This window comes from Dendrobium catenatum, unplaced genomic scaffold, assembly GCF_001605985.2.
Source record: "Dendrobium catenatum unplaced genomic scaffold, ASM160598v2 fragScaff_scaffold_615, whole genome shotgun sequence".
Classification (NCBI taxonomy): Eukaryota; Viridiplantae; Streptophyta; class Magnoliopsida; order Asparagales; family Orchidaceae; genus Dendrobium; species Dendrobium catenatum.
In genome coordinates this window covers 212,411-230,592 of record NW_021319077.1, presented here as the reverse complement: position 1 = coordinate 230,592, position 18,182 = coordinate 212,411, and the positions used below count along the sequence as shown (strand labels likewise).

The 18,182-nt window shown below is 34.6% G+C and overlaps 1 protein-coding gene across 1 annotated transcript in view; it reads right to left on the bottom strand.

Moving 5' to 3' along the window:
- The window catches only part of LOC110107920 (clathrin heavy chain 1), a 30,326-nt gene extending 13,189 nt beyond the window's left edge, over positions 1-17,137 (bottom strand). Inside the window, exons 1-10 of the mRNA XM_020838365.2 lie at positions 16,902-17,137; positions 16,513-16,717; positions 13,398-13,486; positions 13,212-13,290; positions 12,981-13,108; positions 11,300-11,398; positions 11,081-11,189; positions 10,449-10,528; positions 812-1,039; positions 670-735 (exon numbers count right to left, since the gene is read on the bottom strand). Of these exons, the coding sequence (XP_020694024.1) occupies positions 670-735; positions 812-1,039; positions 10,449-10,528; positions 11,081-11,189; positions 11,300-11,398; positions 12,981-13,108; positions 13,212-13,290; positions 13,398-13,486; positions 16,513-16,717; positions 16,902-16,946 (1,128 nt within the window). The 5' untranslated portion in view covers positions 16,947-17,137. The remainder of the gene's footprint in view (positions 1-669; positions 736-811; positions 1,040-10,448; positions 10,529-11,080; positions 11,190-11,299; positions 11,399-12,980; positions 13,109-13,211; positions 13,291-13,397; positions 13,487-16,512; positions 16,718-16,901) is intronic.
- Positions 17,138-18,182: the final 1,045 nt, after the last annotated feature.

Genomic DNA, 18,182 nt, shown 5'->3' with positions numbered 1-18,182 from the left:
AGCAATGTTTTAAAAACTAAATCAAACCAACCAAATAAGATCAATTCAATTTAATTTTTTGACCTTATCCAAACAATGCATAGTCCTATTTATATCTACTCCATTCTTCTCTGCAATACCTCAAAAAAACTTAATCTATCTCCTCTAATCAAAACAATAGTTAAAATCCTAATTATTTTCGATTTGGCTTCCTATACAATCCAAAGGAAAAAGAGCTAATAGCAAGATAAATAATAGTATTACGGTAACATATTACACAATATATATTATCACAAGCATATAGGCATTAGTGTTCAGAAAGATATAATGAAACTTTATAAGCTTAAAGTTACCATTTCACTTGAATAACATCTCAATTGATCAATTGAGTGGAATAGCCAAAAAGCATTAAAAAGGATCATGCTTTTATTATAAATTAAAGGGGCTTCGGAGAATATGCCAATTGATATAAAAATAAAGAACAATAATTTCCAAGTCATCAGCACATGACATCATCAGTTACAATATAAAGGAGCTTCAAGGCATGAATTTATGAAGTTCAACACCGAGCATTTATAGATAGCTCATGGAAGAATCTTGGTATGAACTCAGATGATAAAAATCATGTCAACCAACTGGTAGCTTTTGCACATTCATATGTAAGATAACCTCAAAAATATCATGACTCACCAAATTCTCTGCCCCAGGAAGGTTTCCTCGTTTTGCAAGATTAACAGCAAGCTCAAGATTGTTTAACTGTTAAAAAATGTAAAATATAAACAAGTTATCTGTAGCAGCTATAAAGGGGAAAAGTACAAATTTGGTAGCTTACCTGGCCACTGACAAAAGGTACTATAGTTGCCTCATTCACTGTAGCAAGAAGAACCTGCCCTCTTCTATTAACAGCATAAAATCCACCAACTGAAGAAGCTTCTGAAGTCAGAAATATTGGATCTGGACTTATTCGATTTCGATAAACTGCAGCAGCCGTCTCCAAATCATATACAAATAGAAGACCAAGCTTTGTGATCACATATATCAAATTATACTTATGTGAAACCTGCAAAAAAAAAAGAGTAAGAGTTAAAACCAGAGTACATAACAACCAAGTGTAAAGCTGATGCCAAAAACATGAATTAAATAACCATACAAACCTCTATGATCCGCAAAAATAGGACTAAAAAATTTGTCCACGTAGGGAAAAAACTTTAAAACGTTTAAAGCCAAAAGCTTCACCATATCTAATAGCAAGCCAAAAAATAAGCTCAACACAAGAAAATCGTACTTAAGGATTACTTTCAAGCCTGCTATCACCAGCAAAAAAAGTGCATTTCTCATAATTTTTAAATTTTACGTATTATCATCCTCAATAAAAAATTACTAACAAGAGAATTATGTGTTCATTATCACCATCATTAGTCTTATTCGATCTATCTAGGATTTACTCTATAAATCATTCTGCTCTAGTCAATACTATTCAGTGCACAAATGGTGTTAATGCCAGTTTTCACGAGTAGGTAAATGATAAGAGAACATCCAAGCAACATACCAAACTACTTTGAAACTTTATCAAAAGTTGTAAATTATTCAAATCTAGTATAGGTTCAGAATGTAGAAAAAAGGCAAAATTTGTACTATATATAAAACATTATTTGTATTCACTTTTAGTTTATTTTATAGTGGTGGGATTTGATATCATTTTCCTAGCATTAAAATGGACTCCCTTGGAGCAAGTGATGGTGCATGGAGAACTGGAAGGCAGATTTCAGTCTTCTATCTGATCAAGTGAGCATGTTAATTAATTCAGGCAAATTTTCTGTGCTCTCCAAAGTTTTAGCTATTCCAAATCTCTGTAGAGCGTTCCAAACCTATTTTTCTGTTGAAGCAACTTATGTGGAGTGGTAAAACTCCACTAACTATTGCGAGTTTACAGTACTGCATTCCTAAGGTTGTGAATCTTATTCTTTAGTATCATTAGCCAGCATTGTCTGTCGCCTATTCTTAACCTATCTTGAAGGTCAATAATTAGCTATCAAAACTAACAACTTGTTCCAATCCCAACCTATTGAGAAAAGTTGAGATTGATGTTGGTTTGATAGTCAATAATAAAGCATACGCTAAAATAATAAAATGAATTATTGTAGTATGTTTTGTAGAATTGGGATCTTCCTCAAACCAAAATAAAACGACATATCCTGGTTGTGATTAGAAGTGGAAAAAAGTTGTCTAGCATGTCATCGTAAGTGATGCTCAATAAAAAAAGATTTGCTTGCATGTCATCCACAAATAACAAGCCACAATCTTACCCAATCATTGGACTTGTGAATCCCCTTAGTCACGACACTCGCATGTGGATATTTCACCTTTGTTCCTTTGTCCCAATGCTCGCATGCACAGGAAATCACCCTCGCATCCTGGCACCATCGTGCAAGGCCTGACTGCTCTGTTGACTTTAATTATTGATTGTAATCCAATATGTGGCATGTCTGCTTGTGCTAGCGCAGCCTACAACCTTCGCCGACCCACATGGAATGACATCATTCCTATCTCAATCAGGGCACTTCTTCCACATCCAAGGCTTGTCTACTCCAAGTGGCCTGATGCACTCTCACTCTTAGCGCTCTTAGTCTGCGGCCATTGACTTATGGTCACATCCTATGTAATGGATGTCATCTCATGCCGCTATTGTGGGGCATTAGGATGGCATCATTACTGCTTTATTCAAGCTCATTTTTTGTCAACTTTTATTCAACACCTCATTTATGAAATTGTGCCACCTCGCTTCCAAGAGCACTGAATATTTTATCAGTATTCATTCCTACTACTCAACTAATTGCTCCTCAAGTATTTCTATAATGTGATGCTTTCCCAGTGGTAGTTCCCACTGCGAGGATTTTAACCACAATGGAATCTCCCTTGAATGCTATTCCCCGTTCATTCGTTGAGGCCATTAGAGGGGATAATGATCGTAGTTTTCAACATGTCCCCTCCTCTTGCTTCCACAGATACTTTCAGCAGGGTCATGTGGTACCACCTATGATGCACCGACACTTCTCCTCAAAGAGGTGTGTAGTGTCCGACACGACACTCGTCCGACACTCCTCCGACACGTGTCAGACACGTCGAAAACATGTCCGATTAAAAAATATTAAATATAAATTGGACACGCGTGTCGGACACACGTATCTTAAATATTTTATGATTTTTTTTAAATAGAATTTCTTGTATTTGGCGGGATTGAAACTAAATTTCTTATTTCATATCCACAACACCAAATCAACATCCGCACTTAATACGCAATCATCGAATATTCTCATTTTCATTTCTTTTTGGCAGTGAAGGTATTTTCATCTCCTCTCTCGGTGACTGATAAACGGCATCGACGTCTGACTCTCGACATCCTAATACTAATCATTTTAAGCATAAATTCTAGTTAAATGACTTATTATTTTCAAATTATTTTTGAAATTATATTTATTTAATTTTTATACACTATTTTTTAAATATAAAAACTATAATACCGTGTCCAACCTGTGTCCGTGTCCTATATTTTCAATAACTGACGTGTCCCGTGTCCGTGTCGTATCCATGTCGCCGTGTCCGTGTCTGTGCATCATAGGGTACCACTCATCACAAGCTTCCATACCCTCATTAAGGTAAACCAGCACTAATTTTTTCTAACGAGGAGATCTTTAAGTTGACATCTCATTTTTCTTTCTCCCTTGTTAGCACGTTTTCCTGAGGCCATCCCAATATATAGATTGTTTGTAGATTCATGACTGAAATGAGATTTGTAGGAGATTACATTGTTGTACTTATCGAACCTCAACACGTTCTTATCAACCTATTCAATAAACTTTTCTCATATATCATACTATGATAATAACTTCTTAATACGTATGCTTAAGTGGTCTCCTCATTTTAATTGTTCCGAGGAACCTCCTATCACCCTAGTTTGGGTTGCTTCTCTACATCTACAAAGTCACTACTTCAACAAATCCACTATGTATTCTCTTGGGTCAAAATTTTTTAAACAGCTTCAGTTGGATGCTGCTACTGCACAACCTTCCAGGTCATTAGTGGCTAGAGTTCTAATTGAAATGGATATTATTGAGTTCTTGGAGAATGAGATTTAATTGATTCCACTACTTACGGCTACTAGCATAATATAGAATTTAAGGCATTCCTTCTACTATTCTTCTTGCTAAATGTTTGTCAAAACTCAAGATGCTGGAAGGAACACCCCAAACTGCGAACTTGTATATATATATATATATACACATACGTGAGCGTATATCCATGTATATGTGTGTATATCTATGTAGATCTATGTATGTGTGAGTGTGTGAGTGTGTGTGTCTATATATATATATATATATATATGCCATAGTGGCAGTTTGTACTATGCTAAATCTGGTTTGTACACAAAGCCTTGAATCAATTTTAGATCCAACCTTGGATCCCATGTCTTCCCAAGATGCAAGACCAGTGGTTATAATTGACTTCGTGTTTACTTAAAATGATTTTTGATGTAGATCCACCAGATGTTTTAGTTCATGATGATCATGCATTCATGCTACTGTCCGAGATATTGGTCTCTAGACCCTTAGCCTGTTGGCTATGAAGTTAGCACTTATAGCACAACAGAGTTAGTGGACAAAAATTTTCAAATTGTATATACCAGGAGGAGAAGAAAAAGCAAGAAAGTATATCCTCTACAACATAAACCATATTTTTAAGTAGTCATTTTTAATGTGGACCGTCAAAATTTTTTTCTTTTAATATGTTTTTTTTAGTATTTTCATCCAATTATGTTTTGCATTTGCTTCATGTTTTCCTCTTTTCATTAACTAATCATAACTTTTTTAATATGTAATGGTTTGTGAAATGTTAAAAGAGATATGAGTAGATCTAAAAGGAAGCTTGATCAGCTTTAAATTTGTGGATTTAAATAAGAATGCTACAAAATTATTGAGCAGTCATTTGAAGAAGACTAAATATAATACATTTGCAATACATTGTAAAAAGGGAAAATATGAAGGCTAAAACTATGACTAAGATAGAAAAGGATATTAAGTTGAAAAAATAATTATTTTGGTGAATAAAATTAGGTATATGATGACTGATATCAAGTTAATCACAAACATTATAAAAGTAGTAAAAGTTGATGTGATAGGAAGTACTTGAGTTCGCAAGTAATCATATTGGATCTACTTGAGTTTTCAAGCAACCCTAATACAAATTTGATCAAAACAACGATAATAACCAAGATCGGGAAGAAACGGACAAGAAAACCAAAGAGAACTTTACTGAAAACTCAAAGCAAAGAAACATAAGCAAAGATACAAGTGATCCTCTATTCGAGAGGAGGATCGTTTTCTCCAAATCTCTAGACGCAATGTCTAGAGCCCCAAAACTCCAAGAGACTCCAAGAGAACACCAATCTAAGCATGCCTTTCCCCTTCCCCCCTCATCTCTATTTATAAGCCTCCCCACCGCCCCCCTCTTCATTTCCAAATACAATTAATAATTTAAATATTCCCTACCTTCCATATTTGCATTTAATTTAGAAAATAAATCCCTATTGGTCCCCAATATGGCAAGCAAGAGGCGGTGGACCCTCTTAGGCGGCAAGGAGAGGCGGTGCAAAATCGCGTCTGGTATACCCGACCCAATTGGGTCAGTTTGGCTTTGGCCCAGGTCGGAGGAACCGACCTATCATAATGCTAATCAAGTTGGATAAAAAAGAGAGTAACATTAGTTTTATAAAATATATGTGATGTGAAACAATCCATGCGAAAATAATTTGCTTGAAAAAGTTTGCACGTTTAGATTTAGAGGCAATAATAAGCAAGATCTTATGTGGAATTGAACGATAAGATAAATATTAACGTAGTACCTAGCTTAGGTTAATTCACATGCATAGGAGTTAAGTTCAAAAGATAGACAGCTTAATCCAACATTGCATACATGGATAGTTCCAACAATGGATTCCAATACTAACAATAAGATTAGTCGCTATGAGAAGGTCCCTCACACAACTCATCCAATTACTAGGTTTTAGCGGAGAAGCGTTAATATGATCTTCATGAAGATAATGAATTCACAATTCAAGGATGCAACTATGAAGATAGAGAGTCGGCCTCTTGGCCGGTGGTGAGGTGCAGTCGGCGGGCAGCAGGCGGCCAGCTGGGAAGGGGCGGCGGGATGGAGGATTGGGGGGAGGATTGTGAGGGGAAATCCAAGAGAACGAAGATCACGGTCTTGAGAATGAATTAGGGCTGGCGGGTAATGGAGGATAAGGAGAATTGGGATGGCGGAGGTAGACCACGAGCCAAGGACTCTTCCGACGACTGGCGGGTATTGCTTTTGCCCTCACCTTGGGCTTTCCATAGAACTCACACAGAGATCTAGAAGAGATGAACTCACTAAGAGATCTTCATGATGGAACTCACAAAGAGAACACAAGAGCAAAAAAATGTTTATTCAATAATCATCATCCCTTTTCAAGAGGAAGGGGAGGGCTTAAATAGCCAAATACATGAAGGAAAAAAAAAAAACACAATTGCCCCTAGGGCAAACATAAGACAAAGCCCTTAAGTGAGGGTAGAAAGGGAAAAGTACAAATAACAAATAAAATGCATCAAAATAAATAGACACGATCGTAGCCGTTGATCTTCGATGTCCTCATCAATATGTATATGCCATAATGGCAGTTTTGACTACGCTTAATCTGGTTTGTACACAAAACCTTGAATCGATTTTAGATCCAACCTTGGATCCAATGCCTTCCCAAGATGCAAGCCCAATTGTTATAATTGATTTCGTATTTAATTAAAATGATTTTTATCAAGATACACCAGAGCTTTTACTTAATGATGATCATTCTACTGTTGGAGATATTGGTGTCTAGACCCTTAGTATGTTGGCTTTGAAATTAGCACTTCTAGCATAACAGAGTTAGTGGACAAAAAGTTTCAAATTTATATAACAAGAGAAGTGAAAGCAAGAAAGTATATCCTCATTCGACAACATAAGCAATATTTTAAAGTAGACATTTTTAATGTGGACAATCATTTTTTTTTCTTTTAATTTTTTTTTTAGTTTTTTTATCTAATAATGTTTTGCATTTGATTCATGTTTTACTCTTTTCATTAACTAGGCAAGGGTTTGCGAAATGTCAAAAGAGAGTTGAGCAGATCTAAATGGAAGCTTGATCAACTTTAAATTTGGGGATTTAAATAAGAATGATACAAAATTAATGGGTAGTCATTTGAAGAAGACAAATGCAATAAGTTGGATAAAAAGGGAAAAAATTCAAGGATATGAAGGCTAAAACTATGACTAAGATAAGAAAGGATTAAAAAGTTGGAAAATTAATTATTTAGATGAATAAAGTTAGTTATATGATGACTGATACCAAGTTAATCACAAACATTATAAAAGTAGTAAAGCTTAATGCTACTTAAGTTGGATAAAAAAGAGAGAAACATTAGTTTTAGGAAGTATATGAACTACTACAAATGTATGCATGTGGAAGAGAAGGTAATTAATGATAAAGTTTTGAATGTTTATATAGGTTTAGTAGGATGAATTATAAAGAAATTCATGACAAGTGTGAGAAGACAAAAATCGGAAAGGAAAAGCGGGACAACTAAAAAAATATAGTTTTCAAAGCGGCACAATAAAAAAAACTATTTTTACTTAAGAAAATTAGATGTGCAAAGATTGTAAGGTGATTTTAAGGATAGTTTGAGAGCACAAAATATAAATATTTAACACAACATATAGTATTTGTCGTGAATGTACAAATTAGAAGTATAAAAAAAAATTAGAATAAGTATTTTCCCAAAGTAAAAAGTTAAAGTTTAAATAAGAAACATTTGCTTGACTTCTCGTATAGGTTGTTAGAAAGGATTAATGAAAATTTAAAGTTGTATCAAACCGGGAAAAGATAAGATATCTACCTACATTATAATGATTGCTATAGAAATTCAAAATTATTTAAAAATAGATCATACATAAGGAAACTGAATAGTGAAATGAGGAACAAAAGTCAATTAAAGGAAAGAAATATAATTTTAAAGATGAAGATGAAAAATATAAATAGTCTAATAGAATGCATTAATCATCAAATAGCTAAAAAATTGTAAAATGGGTAATAAGCAAAATTATGGGGTGAAATGACAGTTTTTAGAATTATATTGAGGATCAACATTGAATCCCTCTTTTTATGTTAGCTACAGAGATGCCTACAAAAATATTCAAAATAATATGCCTTAGTGTAGGATATTTATGGACATTTACAGAAGACAATTATGGTAGGTGAGACATCCTTAAAAGTAAATTAAAAGCTAGGATATGGATGCAATTATTAGAAGAGAAAGGCTTGGAAGTAGCAAGTAAATATTTGAGAATACAATATATGCAGTTTTGTGAAGGCAAATTTGACAATCATCAATAAATGCTTCTAAAGATAAAATAATATTAAGGTATGATAGATTAATTATGTCATATTTATTACATAAAAGAATAGAAATTTGAATGGGAGAGAGCTTCAAATGTTAAAATTGACAATTATAAAGAGTGTATCAAGAGTAATATGATTAAGAAAATATGATGGATACTTAAAAGAAAATTTAATAAGGATGTGATTAGATCGACCATGCAATATGGATCGGCGAACAAATAAGTTATTAATAGCCATGTTGAGTGTAATCATAGTGAGAATTTTGTTGATATTTTGTAAAAGTATAAAATATAGAACAAGCAATATTATAATGGAGAAATGGCGGCAGCATCAATAATAAAAAACAAATTAGCAAAAACTAAAATTAGATGGTTTGAGCAACAAGGAATGTATAAGGTATGCTAATAAGATAGATAAATAGACTTATCATAGAAAAATCAGATGGCAGGAGTGGATTCATGGTAATAAGTTGTGCAAAAGAATTGTGCAAAATAGATATGTCCCAACAAATAGCACTCATAAAGAAACTCCCCCCAAATAGCTCGAATATGGCATAAATGTTGAAGATTATCGTAAATCTGGACTCAAATCCTACGATTTTGATGATAACAAACATTATTGGATTTCTGCTAATTGCTTATTTGTTTTTTCCTATGCACTAACCTTTTAAGTCCACCGTTCACTTGTAAGTTTGATCAGCTCAAAATTGGGTAGACTAGGGTTAAGTATGTCGTGAAGAGTTCTTATTTTCAATTCTTATGTATTTTTACCTTTTTTTAGTCAAATCATATATTTGGTGTATACTAAGCTTGGTAACCATGCACACACACACTCAAGGAAATGAGTTAGTGACAATATTAAAAGTTGAATTTTATGAACTAATTGTATTGTACGATTCATATCGTAATATATGATCAAATATATATATATAATTATTAATTGCTTCCGCACTTATTTGAGTTATCTACTTGGATTTAGTTTACAAATTATTTTTGTAGCAAAAATAAAAAATAAGTATTTTTGTTTAGCAGTTGATTTTTAAATTACCAATTCACCCCCTCCTCTTGGTGCGCCTCGAGCCAATTCATTGAGGTCTCACAACCTCCTCGAACTTTCAAAGATGGCAATGATGATGATTAAGATATATACCTAATCACACTTGTTTAGAGTACCATGTCTCATACAAAAGAGTTGGAAAGAGATATCCTACACTATGCTATAAGCTCCACATTAGACATTGGAAGAATTTGCAAAGACTTGATGCATGGCACTTCAATATGACAATTATAATGCAGTCCCTCAATTACTGGAAAATAATCATTAGCCAGCAACTCCTCAGAGCACAAGAAATGCAAGATATAAATTATAAATCAATTCCAATGATTTGCATTCATAAGAAAATGTGAAATCAGTTATGAAAGTCAAATATGATGCAAATTACAAGTATAAATTATTAAAGAACATCTAGCTTCTTGAATCACATCAAAAGGCAAGACAAATATCAAATTCCAAGGATGCAGCAGTTTGGTCAGTTTTACTACCTACCTACATACAATTTACTTCATCATGGAACTTAAACAAAATCAAATCATATGCAAATAAAGTATATCAAAATTTTAGATTCAATGCTACTGGAAAGAAGCTGTAGTTGACATAGATGAAAGAATGAGAAATTAACGTTCCAGAATGCCATTACAGTTGAAAGAGGATATTACAAATTAAAACTAAATGGAAGCATGAAAAACTAAACCTAGAAAACTGCACGGTATTAACAAACTTTCACTCTAAAATGCACCTAGTTCAATTAATGCAATATTGCAATGTCTCTGGAGCTAAGAACCTCCATCAGATTTGATGCTATTTGATCACTTCGATATTTTAAGGACCATGGTGTTGCACATGGTTAAATATTTGACAAGAAACTTCAATCGCCAATAGATAAGCTGAATGGTCTCATGAAACTCTCAAAACTGACTATTACTGGAAATGAAAATCATACCTGCATGGCCACAGGGAAGTCATCAGCAAAGTCAGGTGGGAAAAATAGATCAGCTTGTTTCTTTGTAAAGCCTGGCTTGCCTGTAAAAAAACCCCAACCTTGAGTTCTTTGTATATATATATATATATATAGAGAGAGAGAGAGAGAGAGAGAGAGAGAGAGAGAGATCAATATAGAGAAAGGTATAAACATGCCAAGTGTCAACATCCATTACAAAACCAAAAGAATAGCAGTAATAATGGAAAGATAATACAATATAATGCTACAGTGAAAATTGCGGCGTTGGTGAAAGCTAGCAGGTATAACAGGTAATGCACAAATATCTGTTTTGGCTTTAACACAGATAACATATCTTGCCTAAATGCTTTTCTCAATAATTATATATAGTTAAACAATTGAACAGGATAAAATTGGTAAGAAAATTGAAGTGAATTCAGTAAATTTATCAACCACCGAATTAAAATTCATTTCCGGAACATGGGCAAAAGTTTCATAATTGATTGTTGGCCAAATATCATCATATAACCAATCTCATTTGTGCTTGGGAATAACAATGGTTGTGAATTCAGTGAAAAAAGATAAGGGCAAAACACATCAGTGTCAAAGAAATGTATGCAAGGGCATGTATTAACCTGGCTGGGCTCCAAGCTCAATCACATGTAACTTGGAAGTTATTTGCCCAGCATTATGGGATTTTGAAGCAAAACAGATAAGAATTGATGCATTCTCATTTCCAGCAACCTGTGTATGAATGAGAACAAGTGCCAAGTCAATAAAACAACACAAATATCGTCACACAAACTGTACAATCTTTCATGATGACCAATATGAGAGATTAAAAAAATGCTCACTTTGAGCGATGCAAACGATGCAGCATGTGCTTCCAGTGCTTGACTTCGTTGCTGATCCATAGAAAATAGCTGCATGTTTCCTTTAACTAGTTGTGGTCTCTACAGAAGTACAAAACAGGGAATGGTGTGAATTTTGTCGTAGCTAATGAACTGGCAGCATTTAGTACAAGAAAAATTATGCTAGACCAGGCTGGCTGGTATTTATTCAGTTAAAATAGTTTCCAGAGGGAACGATCCATTGAATGTATCATATATTCATTACAAATTGGGGTGGATGGAAGTTGGAACCGATCAACAAGGAAAATCAACTTATAGGTGATTTGTATGATGCAAAAGAAACATGATCTGAAGAACATGAAAGGTGGAGAGAGGATGAACAATAATTAGCTAACAAATCCAAAAAGAAAAAAACAAGTAGAATACTAGAGGAATTGGAAGAACAAGTCACTTTTATGCCACCTTCTCTTAGCGGCCTACAATTCACAAGTAGGAAATGAAACTTAGGGTCAACAGGATATAATTCAAATCAAATAAAAGAGGCCATCAAACCAAAGAGACAACTAGAAGGCTTGAAGTATGGTGGATGATGATCTAAATGAAGATGCCGAGTGACAAAACAATATTGATGCGGACATCTGATCATGAAGATTTTCAAAGGAGGAGACGACGATCGACGGCCGAGATTATTCCACCTTACCTTAATTTGTTATTTGTAATTTTTATTTTTATTATGAACTTTTCGTTTTTACCCTTACTTAAGAGGGTTGTCCTATGTAAGCTCTAGGGGCATATGTGTCTTGTTTTAGTTTCTTAGACCTATATATAAAGGCCCTTGCTTGTGTAATGTAATGATGGATTCTTAATAAAAAAAGAATTGGAGCCTTTGTCTTGATCTCTGTATGAGTTCTAGAGAGGAAAAGTCCTATGGGAGAACAACCTTGTTTCCACCAGCTGCAGGATGGATCCGGGCTCGTGGATTGAAGTCCCTCGGAAAGGGCAACGTAGTACCCACCAGTCATAGGAAGAGTCCGGGCTCGTGGTTTGTACCATTTTTATTTTATTTTTCTTTGTTCTCTGTCCTCTCGTCTCTAGTCTCCACCATTCATCATCCGTTTTTTATTTTAATTCGTTTGATTTTAGTTAACTTTTCTTTTGGATCAAACATCAACCCCTCCACCTCCATAGTCGGTCGACCACCTCACCCATAGCCTCTTCCCTCCACAAATTTTGAATTTTGAATTCAAAATAGCCTCTTTATTACCTTCTTAAATTAATCTATTGTTAACTTGGAAAGTTCCTAATTTGAATTCAAAGATGTTTGAATTTCAAATCCTTTCTGAATTAACAAATCTATTTTTGGAAGCCTTCTCCTAATTCCTCTAAATCTAAAATCAATTTCAGATTTAATATCAAATCTCATTTAATGCTTTGGGCCACATACATCGTATGTGGACATCTCTCCCCCTCCTCCTTTAGCCGCCCTTCTTTTCCCTCACATATTAATTAATTCCTCTCAATTAATGCTCTCAATCAAATCCCTTTCCCTCTAAAATTTATTCTTTCCTAAATTAAGTTGTTCTAATTTTGATAAGTTTTCGAATTCAAACTCAAACAAATTTGAAATTTCAAATTCTTTCCTAAATCATTTAGCTTAATTTTGGAAAGCCTTTCTTCTATCTACCTCTGGAGAGCCAGGTGCAATGCCAATGAGAACTAGCCATTTTTCTGATGGGTCGCACCGGTAATTGATAATCTGATTGTTTGTTAAATTAGCTGTTCTTTCAAACATCTTCACTGGCTCAGAATCACCTAAATCAAAGATATAAAACATTAATTTATCCAGTCAGAACAGAAAGTGATGCAAACTGGCAGAAACAGTAACATGTAGACCATGCTTAAACAGAAAATTAACCTTCTATTGACCAATGAAAAACAGATGTTTGTGTAACCAACCCCAACAGCTTTGGTGTTATCCACTTCCAAAAGACAATCTGAAAATCTCAAGACACGTTAAATAATTCAGAAATAAGAGAGTAAAACATGTGCAAAAAGAACTTTACATAAAGAAGGTATCCTTTCAAAGCAAGTAGCATCCTACCTGCTCAGGCATTTGATGTGATTTCATTTTAGCTTTCATCTCAATATTAAATATTTGCAGGTGGTCCTGAGTAGTTCCAGGCAATTGAGCTGCATATTTAAAAAGATAACCATGATCAACAACTGGCAACTATTCAAAACAGTAAGACAAAAACCTCAGAAAGAGAAGGAAATTAAAAAAAAAAAACATATAACCTCCTAATATCACAAAGAAATTCTCAGAAAAACGTCCACAACATATTTGGATAGTACCTAGACACTCCTAAGATGACTGGATATGAAAATTCATTCTCTTTCTTAGTTTTGCCCTCTGCCAAAAAAATGGGACAACTTGTGGTGTCCAATAACTCCTAAAAGAACAAATCATTTGTTACCTAAATTAGTTTCCGTTTTATATTAAGAATATCACTGCCTCTTCACCCAGAGAAATATTTTATTGGCTGCATACCAACAAGTGGTAAAGAAAAAATTTAACTTAAGCTTATAAAGAAAATATCATTTCTCTTGGTTAAACTTTCAAGTGCTAAACACACCTGCAGAAAAAAAACCTCAACAGATAACATGACCACATAAATAGTTAAGAATGCTTGAATATTTAAGACACATAATCAAATTAATGAAAAATTTTTGTTAGCCTATCCTTCATATAAATGATGGGATGTGATTCCGGCAAGAATTATGGACTTCCTCAGAAATGACAAGATATAATCCAATCTTCTCGAATCCTTGTGTTCATCTCAAAACCATTAAAATTTCCATGAGGTCTACCCAACTATATACAACATACAAATTAGCATTAGTACTCTCCCTGAAAGATAGGAAAATGAGGATTCATAAAGTCAATCCAAAATAGATAGGATTAGGATGATGATGAATTGATGAAGCTCTAATTGAAAGAAAATATTCAAGAAGCTTTTACAAATCGTTAAAGTACCTCAAGATACTAATGGTCAAGAAGGGCATTGACTCAACTTCAAATTTCATGTTAGCTCTTCATCGTGCTGATTGCAGCATTATGGCTCATTACGGAGATGCCACAGGTGCTATTTTTGAACGTATTATCAATTTCACTTAATTATAATTTATAAACAAAAACTATGGAGCTCCAGTGGCATACCTTAGCTTGACTGTAGGTTCTAAGTGCTGATCGAGAGTGTACCTATAAAGATCAATCCAATAGAATGCAATGAAATCTATAGTACCTATCATTACTATGTTTTCAAGCACACCAACACAAACAGCCACTATGATGCCAAAAAAAAAGCTGCTATGATGCCTTTAACATGAAGTAGAATCATTTGCTAAATTTTGCATGCAGTTGAATTGCAAATCCATTTAGCCTTGTCCACACAAATCAAAGTTATTTTTTGTAAGAAGCAATGCAGGAGCAATATACTGACAAAGAAAGGATTGAATATTGATCACGTGCATCCCTATTCCACCAACCATATTATTTATCATTGGAGAGACCGATAAATCATTCTTCCAGATTATTAAAGTTAAATCATTCTTCCCTATTATAAAAGTTAAATCATTCCAAAAAGTAATCAATGCTGCATATCACATATTGAATATGCATATCCAAAGAATTTCAATCAAAGCTAGAAGGTTTACTTTAAAGTTTTTAGATTCCAGAATTAATACAATAAATAATTCAACTTCAAAATAAAAGCTTGCACGGTCAAGAAGAAATTATGAGACAGCTGATCTGTTAAGCAAATGCCAAGTAGGTACTTATTTCATTTGATTATTATGCTGTCTCTTTTATAGGTTGCCTTCGTGAATGATTGTGTAAGGAAAAATTCTATAGATTGAACCTGGCATCAATTTTACCTTTATTCTACAACCTTAAATGTTGGTAACGAAAGTGCCAGCAAGTTCAAAGTTCTACAACCTTAAGTAACTACAAATTCTACCGAGCAAAAGGGCTAAAAATTAGAGACATAGGGCGGATCTGCTCAATATGCAATAAGATATAATCATGTAAATGCAGGCATCTAATTTCCTTATTCTAGTTAAAAGATGACTCGAAAAAAGAACCTTGAATTTTCATACATTTCACCATACAGAAAGAAAAAAAAAGTGCAAACTGTTCATTTCTGAAATCAGAGATTGCAGGATTGCCACAGCAAGAACAAATACAACTAAAATAAGAGCTACAACAGCACCAATTAGACTGTTTACAATTTCAGGGGAAATATTAGCAATGTAGCAGTAAGTTTGATGGAGGTAAATTCTTTTTCAAATTTTGCGTAACTAAAACAAGTATAGCTTGTGACCCCAATTCTCACAATTTAACTGCAAGGCAAACAGCCTCATCAAACTGATATAAAATGGTTCTATGCCAATCACCCGCGTAGAATAATAAGAAAGCACAGGCAAACTTGAAGAACAGTGATAACTGATAAGAAACAAAAGGTAACTGCCCCATCAAAATTATATCACTGTTCAGTTTTGTTACAATGTGGGTATTAGGTATAATGTTGATCAAACTGAAATAAATCAAGGACATGGAAAAGCGAAACGTTGCAATCAACATGAAAATCATATAATAGTATATCACTGTTCAAGGTTCAATTCAAGGAAGAAAAAATACTACAAATCAATTCTCGGCATGTTCTAGCAAAGGTGAAATTTAACAAACAGATAAAATAGATATAGTAATTACATCAAGCCCGTGTTTCCTAAGATAGTTTGAGTTCATTTTTCCATACTACCAATCCCCTTCTTCAAACAAAAGCCAATGTGTTTTCAAAAAACGAGCATTAATGGAAAGTAATCAATTAGCATTGGTTAAAAATTCATAATAAAAGAGAAAACACTATAAATCCACATAAACCAAATCAGCAGATGCAGAGAAATTATCATATGCTATGATATTTAATAAGATATATTATGTAATCCACAAATCTCTCTAAATCCCATTATATTTTTCTTTATTACTCCCATCAAAGAACACATTAAGACCATACGAAGTATATAGACCAAAAAAACCTGCTACCAAAAGGTGACAAGCAAGACGAAAAATATGATCTCCCACCACCCATTTAGAGTTGGGCGGCATCATGTGAACATCACATGATTACAATTCCAACCATAAAGGGAATCGCTGGTACCTTTTAGTGCAAGAATCCTGCTGTTAGGATTCATAAGAGCCGAATCCGCAGTAATCGGCCTCCTCAGTGGTTGATTCGGCATGCTCATATCAATAATCACCACGCTATTTTGCGGAGAGGTCTCCCTGACGCAAATATACTTATCCGACTCCATCGTAACATGTGTGAACGTAATGAATTGCGGATTGATACCAAGGCTAGGAAGCTGCGAGCAAAATAACCGAGAGAAAGCGGATATGTAAAAAGCCCGATATATCCCATATACAACTAAAAAACACAACAATGGGTGCATTCCCGATCTCAAAACCGCGGGATCGAGATTGAAACACACGGATCTAAGGGATCCAAGGTCCCTTAAACGATAATTCGAGATCCGTGAAGTTGCTCACCGTCAGGGCCTCACGCATGGTGATCGGGGCGTTGGCGGCAGCCATGGTGATGACAATAGGCGGCCGACTATGGTTGTCTTTCCGGAGGTGGGAGATCCGGCGGATCTAACGCAGAGGATGGGAAAAATGGCGAAATCGGATCTCAGGTAAAATGGAGAGATTATATAATGAGGAAGCAAGGTGGCTGCGTCTTTCTCATTCCTCGCAGTCAATTGGGGAGAAATGTGCTGGAAGCCTGGAACAGTTGTGGGGATGCTGAGGGATCGGACGGTGCAGGGTGATGATGATATGAGATCTGAATCATATTGGTGGGGATTAACGGTGGTGATGATACCTAAAATTAACATTGTCGAAAATGTACTGATGAAACAATTATACTTTAAGACAGCTTCTTCTTTTGGCTTTCAGAGGTAGAGAGGACACTTATTTTGGGTACTGTAATTACGACAATGAGATACTCGTCTTGATTATCAATATTTAAGATTAAGATTTAGATTTTATTTTGGATGACTTTCTTTTTTTTTTTAATTAAAATTTTAATTTTTATACTAAAAAGTTGCTTTTAAAAAACAGTAATAAAGCCGTCCCAAATCAGAATTTTTATTTGGTCCGGTGACCGGATGTAGAGCTACGTTCGGCGAGCGCTGAGAACGCGCCACGTAGCAGGCACAAAACCGCGGACCCTACTCGACGAATAGTGGGTATGTCGCACGTGCGTTTTTTAAATCCATGACAACCCAGTATTACTAGGTATTGCTCGGTATTGCTATGTATTTGTCTATTTTGCTCGGCAATAACGAGAAATATCATTATGTGAAGACAAATACCGAGAAAAACTCGGTATTGCTCGGTATTGTTCGGTATTACTCGATATTGGTCTTCACAGAGCGGTATTTCTCGTTATTGCCAAGCAATACTCAGCAATACCAAGCAAATACCGAGTAATACCTAGCAATACGCGAACATAGCATTCCCGGGTTCCGGTCCGGGTCAAGTCGTCGGGCCGCACGGTAAAGAGTATGAGCATCTGGCGTGATCTCAATGGTGACCGCACGTAGAGCTACGTCCGGTCACCAGACAAATCAAACTTGAGACAGTTTGAACTAGAAATTTTTTTACTCAAATTCTTCACTGGAATTGTAGTTTGATAAACTTGCATATTTATAAAAGAGGAGATTTACATATATATTATATAATTCTTATGAATTTATAATATCTTACACTAAGGTTTTCGTTTGGGATGGCTTTCTAATTGCTTTCTAAAGAAATTTTTTAGTACAA